The following is a 21,666-nucleotide window of genomic DNA, read 5'->3' as shown; positions in this document are numbered from 1 at the left end:
ATATATATATATATCTATCTATCATATCTCTACATGACTGCACAGTATGCATGCAAATACAGCTTGATATACTTATATATCCAACTTAAATATCCATATAAAGATCTGGCCAATATTGTACATTAATTTAAATTTCTTTCTCAACTGCTTAAACACTATAACCAGGCTTTTGAACTACAATTTCAAGACCATAGCACCATTTATTAAAAAGCAAACTAATTTCTCTAAACTTTAAACTCTAATTTTGACACATGAATCAGATTTGTTGAACTGTCACTGTGAAACTCTACACACAAATCCCTTCATTTCTCATTACCTACACCATGTTGTCATTAAGAAAACACTAGCATTTAATATTGTTCACTCAAGTCAGAATAGCTTGAGCTCAATAAGCACACAGTTACCGACGCGGTAACACTACAGTCAAAGTTTAATCACACCAATCAGAACCTTCAATTGATAGATTAAAGAGTCCCAGTCAGTTCATTCAGTTTTGCATCAATGGATCCAGAGAGACGTGATTGAAAACACCAGGGTGGAGGAGGAGGAGGAGGAGCCTCAGATGAAATTTTTGACACTAGTTGACCATGTCCTTCCTTGCCCATGGTATGACTATGAGGAAGTCTGGGCAATGAGTTCAGCAAAACTTAAGTTGCTTCACACTCGCCTCAATCATGAGAACATTCAGGGAGGAAAACAAGTTGGTGTTCGTCAGTGTATTCTACTGTAACTTTTGAGAGCTGTACTCTGTTACAACATCAAATTGCCTTACATACAGATAAAGTGTCTGTCTGCTTCCATTTTGTAAAAAGGATTTTACAGTTACAGTAATCAGAACTTCAATTTTTGTAGGACACAGAGACGATGGAATGGAAGAAGCCTAACTAGACATGAGGCATAGTTTCAAGAAATGTGTTTAAGCAATCAATGACAGTATACTGAATGTATGCAGATAAAAAACTGACATACTTATAAAACCAACCAAACAAAACTATTATCAATTAAAGCAACAAAGATTCAACTGATTTGGGTGCATTTTGATTTCTGCTTTTAGAAGACGTGTTTACATGCATTTTACTGTGAATTCAAGCTATTAAGTTTTTCTTTGGGAACTGAACCCCTTGACTAATTTAGCTGGTAGAAACAAATAGGTTACTATTTACTATCAGTCAACACTACAGGACTTTATGCAATTATGTGTGCAAACCTTCAGATATTACCAGACCTTTTCGGCCTTTCTCAGGTCTTTCCCTGTACTTGAGAGATGAAATTTAAGACATTAGTAATGCAATATTTATCTGTAAACAGAAGTGTTCTGTAAACCAGGGTCAGAAATTTACTCATTTTGTACATTCGTGAGGGCAGTTTTTATCAGCACCTTAATAATTTTATCGGAGTTGTCTTTCATGTCAAATACTTGAATTTAACCAATTACTTCAATCAATCAAAATACTAAATAAACAAATAATAAATACTAAAATAAAAAAGTGTAAAAAGCAATCTGATGCAGAGTGAGTATTTCATTTTGATCACGACAGCTGTAATACATTGTTTATTTCCGCTGGGGCAATTTTTACCCCTTTATCTTGAATTTGTGTGGAATTTTTTTTCATTTTGGTGGTATTTTTTTTTCGCCACAAGCCCCTGTTAATTTCCAACTCTGCTGTAAATGTTTTAAAACAATATGTGACTGCTTCACGTCACTCAGGATGGGCACATTTATAAATGCATAACTCAATCTAGAAAAGCTCAGACTTCAATTGCTTTGAAATGTTTTAATTCCAAATCACCAAACTGCATCACATCTGCAAGACGTCTGTTAAAGATCAATTCATTTGGAAAGCATCTGCTGTGTGCAAACATCTGATAGATGTCTTTAAGAAGTCAGTTTTACATTCATTTCTAAATCACAAACATCTTAAAAACATCTTCTAAACGTCTATTTGACATCTGATAGGAAACATCTTATAGACGTATTGCAGATGTGCAAATCTCTAAAAACTCAGTTTTGCAGATGTAATGCAGACGTCAAATAGACATCTCTGTGATTTATGTGTGCTATCAGGGTGTGTTTTCATGACTTTTGAGCACATGTGCACATCGATCACCTCCTCAAGATTCATGATTATAAGCTGACATTCATTTAAGCTTTTTCTTGCCTTCATATAGTCGCAGTTGCAAATCGAGAAGTGCTAAAAACAGAAGTGCACAGAAGTTCGAGAGAAAATAACATGCGATTGGTTTCCTGTTTTTTTCATTGTTTTGCTTACTCATGACAGTTCAGCCCAGACATGTACAATAAAGCTCACGCTATACAACCCATAACACCACATATTAATATACAGTACCGTTGTTAACATGTCAAGCAAAATAATTTACAAATGCAAAGAGATAACTGCTTTATATAGCCTATAGAAGTCCCAAACCAAACATTAGTGAAAATAAGCACTCGGTTTCCAGGGAAAGTGCGATCCTTCACGAGGTGTTGCTGTGAAACTAGTCTCTCTGTACCTGTGAGTAAACACACTCCTCCTGAAGCTTCTGCTGTGGAGCAGTTGCTTGTTTTGGAGTGAACGTCACCTCGCCGTACTGAACCTCCTCCACCTCCTCCTTCTTCTTCTTCTTCTTTCTCTTTGTCTGCGGCTGGACAGCGGCATATTCCACATCAGAAGCTGAGAAAGATTCTGTGGCGAGAAAGGAAAACTGATTACAAGACAAGAAAAGACTCTCTGGATACCTATTAGTCACTGTTAGTTTACTGTGGAAATAGCATCTTTACTACAGTTGCTAACTGACGAATTAAGATTTTCAGGAGTGAAGTTGCTTCCCTGAGAATGTATTAAACAATAATGATGAAAATATCAAATCCAGTTCAAGTTAAACAAGTGATGGGAAGCCCAGATCATTTTAGCAACTCTTTTGCTCATTCTCATTCAATAAAATCAATGAATCTTTGAGTCATTTTGTTCATTTAAGCAGCCAAATGTTACAATGTTATACATTTACACAATCTTTGATCATATTCTGAATTAGAAAATCATTATATTGCAGCAAAAGATATGCAAAGTTCACTTCCTGATTCTTTCAACTACTCCACCATGATTGTACACGTACATCGCAGAGACTATTAGACTTCTGCATTACATCCGCAAGACGTATATTTTTAAAACATCTTTTTGCCACACATCTATAGGACGTTTCCTATCAGATGTCAAATAGCCATTTAGAAGATGTCTTAAAGATGTTTATGATTCAGAATGAATGTAAAAGATGTCTATCAGATGTTTGCACACAGCAGATGGTTTCCAGATCAGGAGATCTTTAACAGACATCTTGCAGATGTACATATGCTATCTGGGACAATACACATATAAATACATTTAGACCTCTTAACTTGTTATCAAGATGTGAAGAGACTTTCAACCAGAATAACAAAAAAGGTTTTGAACCAAATCACCTATACCCTGCCTTTAATGTAATAAAAATAAATCAAACTCTACGTCAGAACAGGTAACGAGTAGCAGATTTAGCCTAGCATTGAATGGTTGAGCTTGACTAGCCAACCATGCAATTAAAGTCTTTCCATCATCCTGTAGAAAGAGGTTAATGATTACATTTTTACATGAGTCACTTCTCCATTTGGGTAAAAAGGGGAAAAACACAGTAACAACTTTGCATTGAACAAATGGGAACGGGCTAATTCAGAGCTAAAGAATCAAAAGAGCTGAACATTACCATGTTTTTAGAATTTTAAACATTATCTTCATCCATAAAGCAGTTTTCAAACTTTAAACTAAGTGATTTTAAAAGTAAAATGCAACCAGTTCATACTTCATCTTTTCTTTATGTCTGAGCTTGAGTTTTAGGAAGTAGCATCACTAATTTAATGATTGAGAATAATAAACTACAAACTGACAGATTCTTGTGTTGTTTTACAGTGTAAAGTTGATCTCTGAGCTTTACTGAGTTTCTTACCTGTATTCTTCTTTTCACTCTTTTTCTCATGAGAGATATCAGCGTATATGAGCTCCATATCTCCAGCAGCGGCTGACGGGAAAACACTGACATTAGCAACAGACCAACTACAATCTCACATTTTACTTTTGGATTCAAAACTAGCTTTATAACAGATCGTGCTGGTTAAACATTTTCACATATCAAACTGTTTGCATGTAAAGCATTGAGAAAAAGTCAAGAAAAGAATACAGTAAGTGTATAATCACCATTCTTTGATTTGTTGGATCTCATTCATTAGACTTTTGTAAATCTGAGTAAATTCTGAGTAATTTGCAGCTAATGGTTAAATAATTAATTGTGTCATTACATACTATTATGATAATGAAATGTCAAAAGAGCACTACACATTTGGATGTTTTATGCATGTTTTAAATTTTGGAAGTTGGAGCAAATGTTTCAAACAAACCATAATTACAAACACTTATTAATCCAAACAGCTTTTAGAACAATTTACTTGTAAATATGCTCATGTTTCACGAATGACTTTAACTTTGCTATTCATATTGTGATCAAACTTATGCACTTAGCCAAAAAATAATGGTCAGAAATCATTATCACATCAAATTATCTGGTTAAAACCAAATAATTTTCTTTCTAAATATTCTTGATGTTTCAGGAATAATATTGTTTAAAAGCATTTCTGCCATTTTGCACCATTTTTAAACCCAGAAAGTTTGTCAGATTTCCACCAAAATTGTCTCAGATCATCTTCTTCACATCTATAATGTTTCTACCTTGGTTTTTATGTAACTGTCTTTGAAACTGAGACAAATAAACTACAAATAGTACTACATTTTAACCTTCATCAGTTAGTATATGAACTAGAGATTTAAACACACTGACCTTGTGTTGACTTGACCTGCTTCTTCTTGTAAATGTAACATACGGTGATGAACAGCAGAATCAGGATCAGAGCAACGCAGCCCAAAGCAATCAGAGAGAATTGTAAAACTATGAAAGAAAAAACACAGTCACTTAAAACAAACTTCAAAACTGCTTTGAAAAGTTCATTCATACCAACTCCAACAGCAACAAGAACAGAACTTAAGTAACTTCATGCAATTAAAAACACATCTTTTTAGCTTCAGAGCCTGTATCACTACTGCCATTATTACTGGGTTTATTTGTAATTAGCAGTATTCGTTGTTGTTCAGCACTCACGCATTCGTCTGAATTCTTCGGGGCTCTGAGTGGGGGTTTGATTCGTATGTGCTGATGATAAACTCGTACCATTTATTGATGTCGGTTTCGTAGTGGTCAAACTAGAGGTCACAGCTGCAGTAGTTGGTCCTGTAATAAAACATCAGCACAGAATCACCTGCTTTCTCTTTTAATATAAAGTACTACATTTTTAAGAATTAAAGGCCAAACAAGATAATTGATTTGTCTGAATCTCATGAAAACAAGGACACATTCCAGTTCAGAACTTTATGTAGTAATGCTGTAAATATTTTGTATGTTTCAATTATTGTTTTAATGGGCATCAAACTGTTTTGATTTGTAATATAAAATTTATGAAATATCAGGAAAATGAAAAAATTATTAAAAAAAAAATATAAAAAGAAAATTATATCATAAAAAGAAAAGTATACGTACTGTAATTATAGTATTTTTCATCTTTATATTAAATTATAATTAAAATATGATTAAAATAATCATATTATCATCAGAGTGAAATGTATCATATGCAATTGCAGAAATAAAAATCTACTAAATTATCATTGTAAATAATAGCAATTGCAAAAATAAACTAAATTCTTCATTTAAGTAATGAAAATTTAGGATATGGGAGTGTTTTTACATTTCATGGAAATAATATCACAATGCTAATTAAATGGTAAAATAGTTATTGTGCAGAATATATTTTCTTTAGATTTTTGGGTAAAATTTTGGTTTGTTGTATATAATTTAATTCCACGCAGGTACTGTCATGGAATAAGTAAAAAGAAGTTAAAATAATATATATATAATGCTTAATATATAAATATGCTTCAGAGTGAGTTTGACAGGTTTTGTGAGATTCTGTATCTTGTTGCTGTTGTTTAGCAAATGTGTAGATATTCATGTTTATTAAATGATCTCACCAGGACAGGGTTTGAGTCTAATGGTCTTCTGTGCGTGACTGATGTGGTTATTCACGCTGCAGCTGATATTTCCAGTTCCCTCATTTAGCTGAATGGTGTTTCTATTCATTGGTCCTTGTTCTAGTATTTCTCCAATCAGAGTCCAGTTGTAGATGATCTGATCCCCGTCAGATGAACAGAACAATGACCTCTGATTGGAGGAGCAGATGATTGACACTTCCACTGAGCCAATAGGAGCTGGAGGGAGGGACACATGACAGTCACATGACAAACACGGGAGAATCTTGATCTTCCACACTACTCAAACTATTACTGGAGTCTGTAGTGTGTTTACTGTGTGCTACAGGAATAAAAACCTTCCCAGAGATTCAACTGATTCATCTGCATGAGAGTGAGATCTTTGGAGAACATGAGACTGGAATGAGTCTGATGAGAGAGTTTCTGTACCTTCAACAATCACTTGAAGATCTCTAGATGTTTCTGTGCCGTCTGAGTGAGAGAGTGATAATGTGTAATTCCCAGAATCTGATCTGATCACACGTTTTATTATCACAGTCCCATTAATGACTTTCACTTCAGGTCTGTTATTATAAAGATCACATTCCTTTATCCTGTCTTGTTTTACTTTACAAATTGGATCATCTTGTGTGCTGTTAAATCTCTTTTGTATCTTCAGCTCATATTTACTAGAGTCCCGCTCCATCAGCAGATTGAGTTTGTGTCCCAGAGCTGCGTAACAGTGATCAGATTGACCAAAACTGCAGTTTAACTCCAGACCTGAAGAACAACACACACACAAACACAATTAAAATCACACACATATTACACAAATATTGAAGGAATTAAAGTTGAACAGAAGTAAGATTTCAGACTCTTGATCTGATCTCAGTTCATCTCAGTAACGCTCATCTAATGCTGAACTCTTTTTTCTTGAAGAACAATGTCATGTGTGTGTCTCCTGACTTAATACTGATAGAATTAACACAATACTGAACATAATCATATTACTGGACAGATTCAACTAATACAAGATAACTGTTCAAATAAAACATTCATTTTAATTCAGAACGTCTGTTTTACATTGAAATATCAGCTAGTCTATATGCTCTCAATCATCTCAATGTTCATTTAAATCAGGGCTTAATTTGTGCCAGAACAAGTCTCTGAAATCTGATCTGGTGCCTTATTTGGGCGGATCCTCCTCCTCATACATCAATGAAAAACATTAGCTGATCTGTAGCTTGTATATATTTAATTACAAATCACATAATGATAATGTCAAAACCTTATCCCCTTTAAAATATAAAATTATAATAAATGTAAAAAAAAAGGATTTGGAGGTTTTATTTGTACAGTAATAAACTTCTGTGATTGTAGGATGCTGATTTGCACGTGTCTGTGTCTGAGGGCGAGGGAAGTCTTCAGTGCTTAATTGGAAATGGTGAAAAGACAGCTTAATTTCCGTGATTAATTTATGCAGAGCCTAAAACCAGACAGGCCAGAATTATTATAGATACCGATAGCAAAGGTTCAAGTTCACCGTCTGATGATGTTAACACAAAGAAAGATGAAGCAACCTGCGAGGAACAGAGCAAGTCGACAACTAATGTTACAGAGAGATCTGGCAGGCCGGAGGAAGAAGCACGTGGAGGAGAGGAAAGAAGCAGCGAATATGGAGAAAGCCAAAAAACAGGGGCAATATGGACTGAAGCAGAGTTTAAAACAAAAAAGACATTATATCCTTGGCTTGTTATGGAGGGGTCGCATCTGGGCTGCAAATTTGCAAAAAATCGGTGGGAAACTGGCAAAAGAATGGGTGACATGCTCTGTAACGTCATCAGACAAACATCTTAAAAAACAACAGAGGGCATTTAGGAAAAAGCTTTTTGAACATTCTCAGATGAAGGCACACATTGCAGCACTTAACATTCTCGAAAAGCCAAAAGAAGACTCATTACAAAATACAAAAATAAACTGTCCAAAAATTTATTATTTGAAAAGTTTATTGCTTGTGTTCCTAAAGTTGGCCTGATGCTTGATGAAGCAGCTAGTTTAAGCAGAAAGAGTGCTTTAATCATTTACGTCAGATTTCAGCTGCACATGAAGTCGCCTGAGAATATTTTTGTTGAACTTGTTGAACTAGAAAACCAAAGCCCATGAACTGTTACGTGCTTTGAAGGGTGTTCATTTTTTCATGGATACAATATTTATATAAACATTGTACAGCACATCAAACAAAAACAGAATTGAGCTTAAAAAATGTGCTGATAAATTAGACTTTCAGTTGTCTAGAGTCTGCCGGGTCTTGGACAAGGGTGTTCGAGGCAATGTCTGAGAGACCTGGACGTCATAGCCAAATCAGTCAAAATGCTGTAAATCACAGCATCTTCCAAGGAGTTCCTCTGCATCCAGGACGAAGAGATGAAAAAGGGATGGACAACAAGGTGATTTTTAGGAGTCTGGCGAGAAGCCTAGAGAATCGCATGCTATCGTACAGAAGGGACCAGATGGGGTTACAACAAATTCATAAAAGAGTTTAAAGTGCTTTTCCCTGAATACTGGCCTCAGGATGTGTGAGAGGGGTTTTTCTCAAATGAACTTAATTTGCAGAGCCAACCGATCATCTCTCCACACTTCCACAATTTCATTGCTTTTATTTCTCTGCCTTGTTGGACCACCATTATCTCAGTTTAACCCCATCCATACGTGCGGTCATGGATTTCAAAGGGACACAGGACTATAAATGACTCCAGAAGCAAAGCACGATCTAGAGAGACCGAGGGGAAATTGATGTATGTTTTATGGTTCATTTACAAAAAATAGAATGTAAGAATGACATTATCTTAATTTTATGTGTCTCTGAACACATTGTTGATTTGTGTTTTTCATTATTTTATACTGGGTAAAAAAAAATAGGACGGAACAAGTTTGTCTAATCCTAAATTATGGATAATAATTGCAAATTGTGCACAATTGCCTTTGTTTTTGTTAAATGTCATACAGTACAGTTGTTAGTACAAAATCATACCGTTTAAACATATACAACATTTCTTATTTAAACTCGTTTAACAAGCGTTTTAGAAGGAAAAGACAATTTTTTTTCTGAAAGAGCGGTCCTATAGTTTGCTTTGCATAAAATAAAATGATTTGCAGCAAAGATTTAATAATATACTTGACCAAAGAAATGTGAGTCGGCCGAACAGAGAACTACTCTTTAGGTCGCAAAATATCAGTGTTTATTACAACCTCTCTGTTGTTGTGACTGTCCTGTCCCACGAGCTGGTTTACAAAAAAAATAATACCCAAAACTAAACATTTAATTCAAATTAAACTCTCATGCTTTCACTGTGTACTGTTTTCTTCCTGAAACTCTTCATGTGTGTTAACATGCAGTCTTCTGATCATACAGAAATAGTTTGACCTGCGTTTTCATTACCCTGACATTTCTCTCTATATTAATAATGAATTAATCTGAAATCATATTTAATGAAAACATCATTTATATAAATAAAAAAATGAATGAAAGTACAAAATACTAAAGCTTTTCAGTATAACGGATCTGAAGAAACACACACTTCCTCTCACATCTGTAACTCTCCACTAACACAAACTCTTAAGATGACTAGATCACTGCAAACTCTTAATGTAGTTTTACAACTCCAATGATTTTATTTGAGATGAGTTTGATGTGAAAGTGACTCACATGCAGCAGTTTGCAGCAGCAGCATCAGTCCAAAGATCAGCATCATTTCTCTAAAGTCCAGTCTCCAGCAGAAGAGTGTGACGCTGCTTCAGATCGTCTGTGTTCTGGCTCTCATCAAGCGTCTTCACTGCGAGACTCACACTGGACTGACACATGAGGAAACCTCTGACCGCTTCACCGAGGAAAGAGGAAGTTTCCTCATATGGAGGAAGACACATGCTGTTAGTTCACATCACAACTCATCTAAAACAAGACAAACTAAGAGGAAGAACGAACCATTTTCAAGCACATTTAATCTTGTTTTAGAAGCTAAAAGAGAGAAGGATTTGTTTCTAAATGATTTAAAATGAGTAATTATCAAAAACCCTTCACAGACTCTTCTTTAAATCCACTGAAACAGTGTCTTTAGTTGACTGATGAGATGCTGTAGACATGTTTATTGAGAGTAAAGCAGAATCAGGTCTATATGTGGTGTTTCCAGCAGACGGTGTGTGATGATGTTTGACTCGGATCCATCAGTTGATGTGTGAATGAAAAGAGGATTGTGAGCTTCAATCTTCTGTCTGCTGCAGCTGAGACTCATGGGACATTGAGTTTATATCTGCTCAGAGCTGCTCATGTAGAGAGCGACACCTGCAGGAGGAAACTACAACTACAGCTGCTTTCATTTCACTCACAACATCACGCTTAAAATGAGCTTCATCTGATTTATCTGAACTTAACTGCTAATTAAAGACACATTACAGATGCTTTTCAGTTACCATCAACTGATTATTCATTAATAGTCAACAAAAAAGTATAATTAATTAATTAATTAACTAGACTGTTTCAGTGTATTTGATATTGTTCCACTGCTCTTTGTCACGTTAATGAACTTTTGTTTCCTTAGTTGGTCACCTTCCTCCTTGTTTTGGTTAATTGATTATTCCCCACCTGTCTCCAGTTCCCTCATTACCTTCTGTGTGTTTAAATACCCGTTCTGTTCAGTTCCTTCTTGGTCCGTGATTGTATTAACACTTCTGTCTATGTTAATGCTGTTATTTGTATTGTATCATTTCCTATTGTCAGTAAACTCCTCTTTTGATCCCGATTCTCCTCAAGCTCTTTGTCTTTCGTCTAGCACTACCCAATTTGTAACACTCTTAGTCTGTCAATAATCTATATTCTGATCTGTCGGTCAGATTTCAGATTGTTGCTGAAATAAATATCAATCGTGGAATCCTGCTGATTGATAACATGTTAATTGACTGTATTAAAAATAATTTAAAAAATAATAATAAATGAGCTTGTGACTTTTGACTGCAAATATGGTTTAATATGAAAGCAATTTATTTTCATTTAACTCAAAGTTAAGCATAACAAATTCAGCAATGACCCCAATTACAGTTTCTAAAGAATGACATGTTTATCATTTCTCTATGATAACACACATATGTTGTAAAAAATTCACAATTGTTATTAAGCATGTTAAAAGTCATCTTAAAAACTGCAAATTTAAGCAAAACCACAGTCAGAAAAAACACAAGACGCTGCAAAACTGAGACACGGATGAAGAGCTTCAAACAGATAAAACATCTAAACAGACACTGAACATAAAGAGAAATCAACCAAATCAAGAATAAAGTAAAAGAGCAAGAGCAGAAACTTGGAAATGAACAAACAGAAAGAGTTCACAATCTGACGGATCTGATTCAGAGAAATAAAAGAGTTTGATCACAGATGAACAGAAGGAGTTTCATATAATGTAATAAAATACTTCTAGTCATTGAAAGCATAAAGACCGAATACAAAATAATTATATGAATAAAACTGATACAAAAAAAGTGTTCAAGAAACAAACACATGTAAAGATCAATGTCTATCATGAAAGCTTCTTCTGTCTCCTGGTTTTATTCAGCAGGTGAAAGCTGGACTGATTCTGAAGTCATTTCTCACAGATGTGAAGATCTGCTGCTGCTCTCATGAATCTTCTGCTGTGTGTTCATGTCTCTCTCTAAATCTTCTCATTCTCACTTTCTCATCTTCCTCTTTCTTTCCTAAAAGCAACACATCATTATTATATTCATACTCTTAATATTTGCATGTCAAATCTCTAATGATGATGATGAATGTCTCTCACCTGACGTGTGTCTCATGTAGATGTGAAAAGCTCCTAACAGACCGAACAGAACCATCAGTTCCAGACTCCGGACCACAACACACACCATAGACACTGAACACACTGAACAACAACAGTGAGACACAAAACAAACCCATCCTTCATGTTTCCAGTAATGTTTGTTGAACTCATACCAGATTCTGGTGTTGGTGTCACAGCTGCAGTAGTTGGTCCTGAAATAAAACATCAGCACAGAATCAGCTTCTTTCTCTCTGAACACATCAACACCATTCACTGCTGAGATCAAGCTGAAACAAACTCATGACACTTTTCAAGAATCAAGAGAACTGACTGTTTTACATGATCAGTGTTGCTTTAGTTCTTATGTATATGTGACATTCATGTTTATTAAATGATCTCACCAGGACAGGGTTTGAGTCTAATGGTCTTCTGTGCGTGACTGACGTGGTTCTTCACGCTGCAGCTGATGTCTCCATCAGTTTCCTCTTTTAGCTGAATGGTGTTTCCATCCACTGGTCCTTGTTCTAGTATTTCTCCATTCAGAGTCCAGCTGTAGATGATCTGATCCCCGTCAGATGAGCAGAACACTGACCTCTGATTGGAGGAGCAGATGATTGACACATTCACTGAGCCAATAGGAGCTGGAGGGAGGGACACGTGATTATTTCTCGACTCATGATGAGTCAATATCAAGATTTTCTGATATGATATCTATAATCACTGAAGTAAACATGCAGTGTAGGTTAGTCATCAGAAATAGGATAAAATACAAAAAGAATAATAAAAAAAAATTAAATAAAAAATAAAAAAGCAGGACTTTCTGATTTTTCTGACCAAACCCCTTACCCTGCTACCACCTCACACTAATTTTTTTATATATATTATATCACAGTAACAGATATATCTTTTTGTAATAATATATTGTCCTGTAACAATAAAAAGTGTTTAATAATCATTAATATAATATAATATAATATAATATAATATAATATAATATAATATAATATAATATAATATAATATAATATAATATAATATAATATAATACCTGCCAATAATCTGGAAACATTGCAATTATTCAATTAGTCTCTTCTGCTCACCAAGGCTGCATTTATTTGATAAAAAAATGCACATAAAAACAGTAATATTGTGAAATATTATTAAAAAAAAAAAACATTTTTTTAGTTATTATAAACTGTCATTTATTTTTGTGATGTTAAAACTGTATTTTCAGCATCATTCCTCCAGTCTTCAGTGTCACATGATCTTCAGATATCAGAATAATATGATGATTTACTGCTCAAGAAACATTTCTGATTATTATCAATGTTGAAAACAGTATTTTTTTTGTGGAAATTGTAATCAATTTTATTTTTCAGGATTCTTTGATAAATAGAAAGTTAACTGAACAGAATTTATTTGCGTTTGTTAAATATTTATTAAATTTAAGCATTTACTAAACTTTCTTTTTTTTACATTTTAAATATCTTCACTCACTTTTCACAACTTTAATGTATGATGAATAAAATTAATGTATCTCTCTTTTTAAAATCTTACCACAAAATCTTGAGTGTTATCATTGTTTCCACACACACACACACACACACACACACACACACACACACACACCCCCCCCCACACACACACACAACATTGATAATCTGAATCTGATCTGAGAACACAGCTCTGTTACAGCAGACCAGGAGCATCTCAGAGTAAATGCTGGATTTATGTAATGACATCACAACCGTAGTTACTGGAGTCTGTAGTGTGTTTACTGTGTGCTACAGGAATAAAAACCTTCCCAGAGATTCAACTGATTCATCTGCATGAGAGTGAGATCTTTGGAGAACATGAGACTGGAATGAGTCTGATGAGAGAGTTTCTGTACCTTCAACAATCACTTGAAGATCTCTAGATGTTTCTGTGCCGTCTGAGTCAGTGAGTGTTAATCTGTAATTCCCAGAATCTGATCTGTTCACACGCTTTATTATCACAGTCCCATTAATGACTGTCACTTCAGGTCTGTTATTATAAAGATCACATTCCTTCATCCTGTCATATCTTACTCTACAAACTCCATCATCTGCTGTGTTGTTTATTCTCTTTCTTAACTGCAGCTCATATTTTCTAGCGTCCACCATCAGCAGATTGAGTTTGTCTCCCAGAGCTGCGTAACAGTGATCAGATTGATCAAAACTGCAGTTTACCTCCAGACCTGAAGAACAAAACACACACACACACACACACACACACACACACACACACACACACACACACACACACACACACACACACACACAGAACAGAAGTAAGATTTCAGACTCTTGATCTGATCTCAGTTCATCTCAGTAACGCTCATCTAATGCTGAACTCTTTTCTCTTGAAGAACAATGTCATGTGTGTGTCTCCTGACTTAATACTGATAGAATTAACACAATACTGAACACAATCATATTACTGGACAGATTCAACTAATACAAGATAACTGTTCAAATAAAACATTCATTTTAATTCAGAACGTCTGTTTTACATTGAAATATCAGCTAGTCTAATTACAAATAATAGTATTACAACTCCAATGATTTTATTTGAGATGAGTTTGATGTGAAAGTGACTCACATGCAGCAGTTTGCAGCAGCAGCATCAGTCCAAAGATCAGCATCATTTCTCTAAAGTCCAGTCTCCAGCAGAAGAGTGTGACGCTGCTTCAGATCGTCTGTGTTCTGGCTCTCATCAAGCGTCTTCACTGCGAGACTCACACTGGACTGACACATGAGGAAACCTCTGACCGCTTCACCGAGGAAAGAGGAAGTTTGCTCATATGGAGGAAGACACATGCTGTTAGTTCACATCACAACTCATCTAAAACAAGACAAACTGAGAGGAAGAACGAACCATTTTCAAGCACATTTAATCTTGTTTTAGAAGCTAAAAGAGAGAAGGATTTGTTTCTAAATGATTTAAAATGAATAATTATCAAAAACCCTTCACAGACTCTTCTTTAAATCCACTGAAACAGTGTCTTTAGTTGACTGATGAGATGCTGTAGACATGTTTATTGAGAGTAAAGCAGAATCAGGTCTATATGTGGTGTTTCCAGCAGACTGTGTGTCATGATGTTTGACTCGGATCCATCAGTTGATGTGTGAATGAAGAGAGGATTGTGAGCTTCAATCTTCTGTCTGCTGCAGCTGAGACTCATGGGACATTGAGTTTATATCTGCTCAGAGCTGCTCATGTAGAGAGCGACACCTGCAGGAGGAAACTACAACTACAGCTGCTTTCATTTCACTCACAACATCACGCTTAAAATGAGCTTCATCTGATTTATCTGAACTTAACTGCTAATTAAAGACACATTACAGATGCTTTTCAGTTACCATCAACTGATTATTCATTAATAGTTAACAAACAATTTAATTGATCAATAAATAATGCTGTTTTAGTGTATTTGATATTGTTTTTCACTGCTCTCAGTCTGTAAATAATCGATATTCTGATCTGTCGGGTCAGATTTCAGATTGTTGTTGAAATGAAAATGTCTAATGTTGTTACATAAGATTTGACCAAGACAACTAGCTAGAAGTTATCATGAATAGTCTAAAATAAATATCAACCGTGGAATCATGCTGAAACTATGGTTTGATTTCAAAGCGTTTTATTTTCATTTAACTCAAAGTCAAGCATAACAAATTCAGCGATGACATCAATTACAGTTTCTAAAGAATGAGATGTTTATCATTTCTCTATAATGACACAAATATATTTTTGAAGTAAAATGCACAAATGTGGGTAAATGTGTTAAAAGTCATGTAAGAAAATGCAGATTCAAGCAAAACCAGAGTCAGAAAACACCAGACGCTGCAAAACTGAGACACGGATGAAGAGCTTCAAACAGATAAAACACCTCAACAGACACTGAACATAAAGAGAAATCAACCAAATCAAGAATAAAGTGAAAGATCAAGAACAGAAACATGGAAATAAACTTAGAATGAGTTCACAATCTGACAGATCTGATTCAGAGAAATAAAAGAGTTTGATCACAGATGAACAGAAGGAGTTTAATTCAATGTAATAAAATACTCCTAGTCATTGAAAGCATAAAGAATACAAAATAATTATATGAATAAAACTGATACAAAAAAGTGTACAAGAAATAAACACATGTAAAGATCATTGTCTATCATGAAAGCTTCTTCTGTCTCCTGGTTTTATTCAGCAGGTGAAAGCTGGACTGATTGTGAAGTCATTTCTCACAGATGTGAAGATCTGCTGCTGCTCTCATGAATCTTCTGCTGTGTGTTCATGTCTCTCTCTAAATCTTCTCATTCTCACTTTCTCATCTTCCTCTTTCTTTCCTAAAAGCATCACATCATCATCATCATCATCATCTTCACACTCTTAATATTTGCATGTCAAATCTATTATGATGTCTCTCACCTGACGTGTGTCTCATGTAGATGTGAAAAGCTCCTAACAGACCGAACAGAACCATCAGCTGAAGACACCAGACCAGAACAAACACCACAGACACTGAACACACTGAACAACACAAACACATCAATCAATCAACCAAGGCCATAGACACTGAACAAACCTTCCCAGAGATTCAACTGATTCATCTGCATGAGAGTGAGATCTTTGGAGAACATGAGACTGGAATGAGTCTGATGAGAGAGTTTCTGTACCTTCAACAATCACTTGAAGATCTCTAGATGTTTCTGAGCCATTTGAGTGAACGAGTGTTAATCTGTAATTCCCAGAATCTGATCTGTTCACACGCTTTATTATCAGAGTCCCATTAATGACTGTCACTTCAGGTCTGTTATTATAAAGATCACATTCACTCATCGTCATCCTGTCATTCTTTATTCTACAAACAGGACCATCTGCTGTGTTGTCGTTTATTCTCTTTTTTAACCTCAGATCATATTCTCTAGCGTCCACCATCAGCAGATTGAGTTTGTGTCCCAGAGCTGTGTAACAGGGATCAGATTGATCAAAACTGCAGAACCGATCCAGACCTGAAGAACAACACACACACACACAATTAATTAAAATCAGACACATATTACACAAATAATGAAGGAACTAAAGTTGAACAGAAGTAAGATTTCAGACTCTTGATAAAATATATATAATAAAAATAAGTGCGGGGTGGGAGAAGGGTAAGGGGCTTGGTCAGAAATGCCTGAAATGACAAAGTCCTGCTTTTTTTTATTTTTTTTATTGTTTTTTGGGTTTGTTAGACACAAAACAAACCCATCCTTCATGTTTCCAGTAATGTTTGTTGAACTCATACCAGATTCTGGTGTTGGTGTCACAGCTGCAGAAGTTGGTCCTGAAATAAAACATCAGCACAGAATCAGCTTCTTTCTCTCTGAACACATCAACACCATTCACTGCTGAGATCAAGCTGAAACAAACTCATGACACTTTTCAAGAATCAAGAGAACTGACTGTTTTACATGATCAGTGTTGCTTTAGTTCTTATGTATATGTGACATTCATGTTTATTAAATGATCTCACCAGGACAGGGTTTGAGTCTAATGGTCTTCTGTGCGTGACTGACGTGGTTCTTCACGCTGCAGATGATGTCTCCATCAGTTTCCTCTTTTAGCTGAATGGTGTTTCCATCCACTGGTCCTTGTTCTAGTATTTCTCCATTCAGAGTCCAGTTGTAGATGATCTGATCCCCGTCAGATGAGCAGAACACTGACCTCTGATTGGAGGAGCAGATGATTGACACATTCACTGAGCCAATAGGAGCTGGAGGGAGGGACACGTGATTATTTCTCGACTCATGATGAGTCAATATCAAGATTTTCTGATATGATATCTATAATCACTGAAGTAAACATGCAGTGTAGGTTAGTCATCAGAAAAAAAAATATAGATTTATTTAAAAAGCAGGCATTTCTGACCAAGCCCCTTCCCCTTCCCCCACACTTATTTTTTTTTAATATAGATTTTATCACAGTAACAGATATATCTTTTTGTAATAACATATTGCCCTGTAACAATTAAAAGTGTTTAATATAATATAATATAATATAATATAATATAATACCTGCCAAAAATCTGGAAACATTGCAATTATTCAGTTAGTCTCTTCTGCTCACCAAGGCTGCATTTATTTGATAGAAAAATTAACATAAAAACAGTAATATTGTGAAATATTATTACAAATAAAAAAATAATTTGAATTTATTATAAACTAATGTATTTCTGTGATGCTCCGCTGTATTTTCAGCATCATTCCTCCAGTCTTCAGTGTCACATGATCTTCAGAAATCAGAATAATATGATGATTTACTGCTCAAGAAACATTTCTGATTATTATCAGTGTTGAACACAGTTGTGCACATAATTTTTGTGGAAATGGTGATGCATTTTATTTTTCAGGATTCTTTGATAAATAGAAAGTTAACTGAACAGCATTTATTTGCATGTATTAAATATGTACTAAATTAAAGCATTTATTGAACATATTTTTTTTTACATTTTAAATATCTTCTCTCACTCTTCACCACTTTTAAAATATAATGAATACAATTAATTTATCTCTCTTTTGAAAATCTTACCACAAATGTTTGAGTGGTATCATTGTTTCCAAACACACACACACACACACACACACACGCACACACACACACACACACACACACACACACAACATTGATCTGAGAACACAGCTCTGTTACAGCAGACCAGGAGCATCTCAGACTAAATGCTGGATTTATGTAATGACATCACAACCGTAGTTACTGGAGTCTGTAGTGTGTTTACTGTGTGCTACAGGAATAAAAACCTTCCCAGAGATTCAACTGATTCATCTGCATGAGAGTGAGATCTTTGGAGAACATGAGACTGGTATGAGTCTGATGAGAGAGTTTCTGTACCTTCAACAATCACTTGAAGATCTCTAGATGTTTCTGTGCCGCTTGAGTCAGTGAGTGTTAATCTGTAATCCCCAGAATCTGATCTGTTCACACGCTTTATTATCAGAGTCCCATTAATGACTGTCACTTCAGGTCTGTTTTTATAAAGATCACATTCACTCATCCTCATCCTGTCATTCTTTACTCTACAAACTCCATCATCTGCTGTGTTGTTTATTCTCTTTTTATCTTCAGATCATTTTTATTAGTGTTCCGCTCCATCAGCAGATTGAGTTTGTCTCCCAGAGCTGTGTAACAGGGATCAGATTGATTAAAACTGCAGAACCGATCCAGACCTGAAGAACAAAACACACACACACACACACACACACACACACACACACAGAGAACAGAAGTAAGATTTCAGACTCTTGATCTGATCTCAGTTCATCTCAGTAACGCTCATCTAATGCTGAACTCTTTTCTCTTGAAGAACAATGTCATGTGTGTGTCTCCTGACTTAATACTGATAGAATTAACACAATACTGAACATAATCATATTACTGGACAGATTCAACTAATACAAGATAACTGTTCAAATAAAACATTCATTTTAATTCAGAACGTCTGTTTTACATTGAAATATCAGCTAGTCTATATTCTCTCAATCATCTTAATGTTCATTTAATTCAAATTAAACTCAAGCTTTCACGGTGTACACTGTTTTCTTCCTGAAATGCTTCATGTGTGTTAACATGCAGTCTTCTGATCATACAGAAATAGTTTGACCTGCGTTTTCTGTCCAACCCCATTACCCTGACATTTCTCTCTATATTAATAATGTATTAATCTTTCTGACATCATATTTAATGAAGACATCATTTATAAAAAAAATGAATATGAAAAATGTAAATAAAAGTACAAAATACTAAATGTTTTCAGTATAACGGATCTGAAGAAACACACACTTCCTCTCACATCTGTAACTCTCCACAAACACAAACTCTTAAGATGACTAGATCACTGCAAACTCTTAATGTAGTTTTACAACTCCAATGATTTTATTTGAGATGAGTTTGATGTGAAAGTGACTCACATGCAGCAGTTTGCAGCAGCAGCATCAGTCCAAAGATCAGCATCATTTCTCTAAAGTCCAGTCTCCAGCAGAAGAGTGAGACGTGACCTGATTCTGCTTTACTCTCAATAAACATGTCTACAGCATCTCATCAGTCAACTAAAGATACTGTTTCAACTAAAGATACTTCTTTCTTTTAGCTTCTAAAACAAGATTAAATGTGCTTGAAAATGGTTCCTTCTTTCTCTTAGTTTGTCTTGTTTTAGATGAGTTGTGATGTGAACTAACAGCATGTGTCTTCCTCCATATGAGCAAACTTCCTCTTTCCTCGGTGAAGCGGTCAGAGGTTTCCTCATGTGTCAGTCCAGTGTGAGTCTCGCAGTGAAGACGCTTGATGAGAGCCAGAACACCAGACGATCTGAAGCAGCGTCACACTCTTCTGCTGGAGACTGGACTTTAGAGAAATGATGCTGATCTTTGATTTGTGCAGCTTCTCAGTAAACAACGGCTCTGTGTAATAACAGCTGTTCTATGGGAAATCACACACCTGATGGAACCTTCCGCTGATTAGAGAACTGCTTTACTGACGAGATGCGCATTAATTATCGGCCGATACCACTACTGTATAGACTATGAGTAGATCACTGCAGACTCTTAATGTAATATTGCAACTAGGTCTGCTGATTTAATGCATTAATCTTATATTACAGAAAAAAATTATGCATTAAAATCATAAACACAATAAACGCAACCCGCCTCGGCTCAGAACTGTCCATCATCTTAGACAAAAAACTACAGTGTAAGATTAACAAACATAAGGCTTACATTCAAAGTGCAGATCTGTCGAACTCTAATGGCTAACACTGCCCACAAATTCTGATTTGGACGAGGATTCGATTAGAACTACAATCACAAATAAAAAGTGTTAAAAAACAACACACATGCAGACTGATGGTAATATAGAGGGGGTTTGAGTGATTAATAATCAATATCAACCTGATGATTTTTTTTTTTATGTTATCCACATTATGTTTCATCTGCAACAACTCAATAACATTTCATGAGGAAACATAGATATGTAGATGTAGATTCGACTGCTTCAGATACGTCGATGCATCCGCCATCTTGGAACAGTCAACGTGTCACTCAAAGTAAAAATCTCTGGTTGTAAAAACTGTAAAAAAAGATTTAAACTCCAGAAGAAATGGGATAAACTTTCACAGGTGAGAATGAGTTGATTTGTGTTTTTATAACTCAATAATTCATCACGGTCAGGAGCTCATGTGTCCTGAAATCATAAAATAATTGCTAAGTATTATATGTACAAAATGTGTTGAGTAAAGCTCTGTAAGAACTTCATTTTTTTGCAGCACTGAAAGTGTGTGTCATTGGTTTTGTCAAAAGTAGTTCACATACACACACGTGGTTTTCACACAAACTTGAACACTTTGGCCAAATTCAGGAAATATGTCATGCAAGTAGACAACCGGACAAGTGCAAAGACTGCATGCATGGACATTATTATATTAATTTAGATGTATATATGGTTAAAAGGGTGACAGGATGCATGCAAGTCTCTGTCAAAGACACAATTGTGATGAACTTGTTTGTCCTGAACCCTCATTTACTAATTCTGATACACACTCTAAATAATGTAGATAGTTTCATCACAAAATGTGCACATACTTTCAATTTAAATTTAAGTTTGGTCATTAAGCAGATGCTTTATCAAAAGCGACTTCACAAATGAGAACAGTCGAAGCAATCAAAATCAAATTAA

General features: G+C 35.2%; 2 protein-coding genes across 3 annotated transcripts in view; one reads left to right on the top strand and one right to left on the bottom strand.

The window, feature by feature from the left end:
- The window catches only part of LOC113058065 (WD repeat-containing protein 1-like), a 282,582-nt gene that overhangs the window by 239,638 nt on the left and 21,278 nt on the right, over positions 1-21,666 (top strand). The gene's annotated exons all lie outside the window — the stretch shown is intronic.
- LOC113058060 (uncharacterized) lies at positions 415-19,051 on the bottom strand. Of its 2 annotated transcripts, XM_026225729.1 has the most exons (11): positions 18,832-19,051; positions 17,459-17,698; positions 17,231-17,269; positions 16,617-16,952; positions 12,325-12,564; positions 6,549-6,878; positions 6,102-6,338; positions 5,179-5,307; positions 4,861-4,968; positions 3,976-4,047; positions 415-2,684 (listed from the first exon to the last, which is right to left on the bottom strand). In XM_026225729.1, the coding sequence occupies exons 1-11, from the start codon at positions 18,998-19,000 to the stop codon at positions 2,497-2,499; spliced, it is 2,088 nt and encodes a 695-aa protein (XP_026081514.1). In that variant the 5' UTR covers positions 19,001-19,051; the 3' UTR covers positions 415-2,496. The 2 variants fall into 2 exon arrangements, with proteins under 2 accessions (XP_026081514.1, XP_026081515.1); XM_026225730.1 differs by lacking the exons at positions 16,617-16,952; positions 17,231-17,269; positions 17,459-17,698; positions 18,832-19,051 and adding exons at positions 13,814-14,140; positions 14,545-14,740.

Source organism: Carassius auratus, chromosome 39 (genome assembly GCF_003368295.1).
Source record: "Carassius auratus strain Wakin chromosome 39, ASM336829v1, whole genome shotgun sequence".
In the NCBI taxonomy this organism is placed as follows: Eukaryota; Metazoa; Chordata; class Actinopteri; order Cypriniformes; family Cyprinidae; genus Carassius; species Carassius auratus.
The sequence above is the reverse complement of the archived record's forward strand: the minus strand, read 5'-3'. Positions and strand labels throughout refer to the sequence as shown.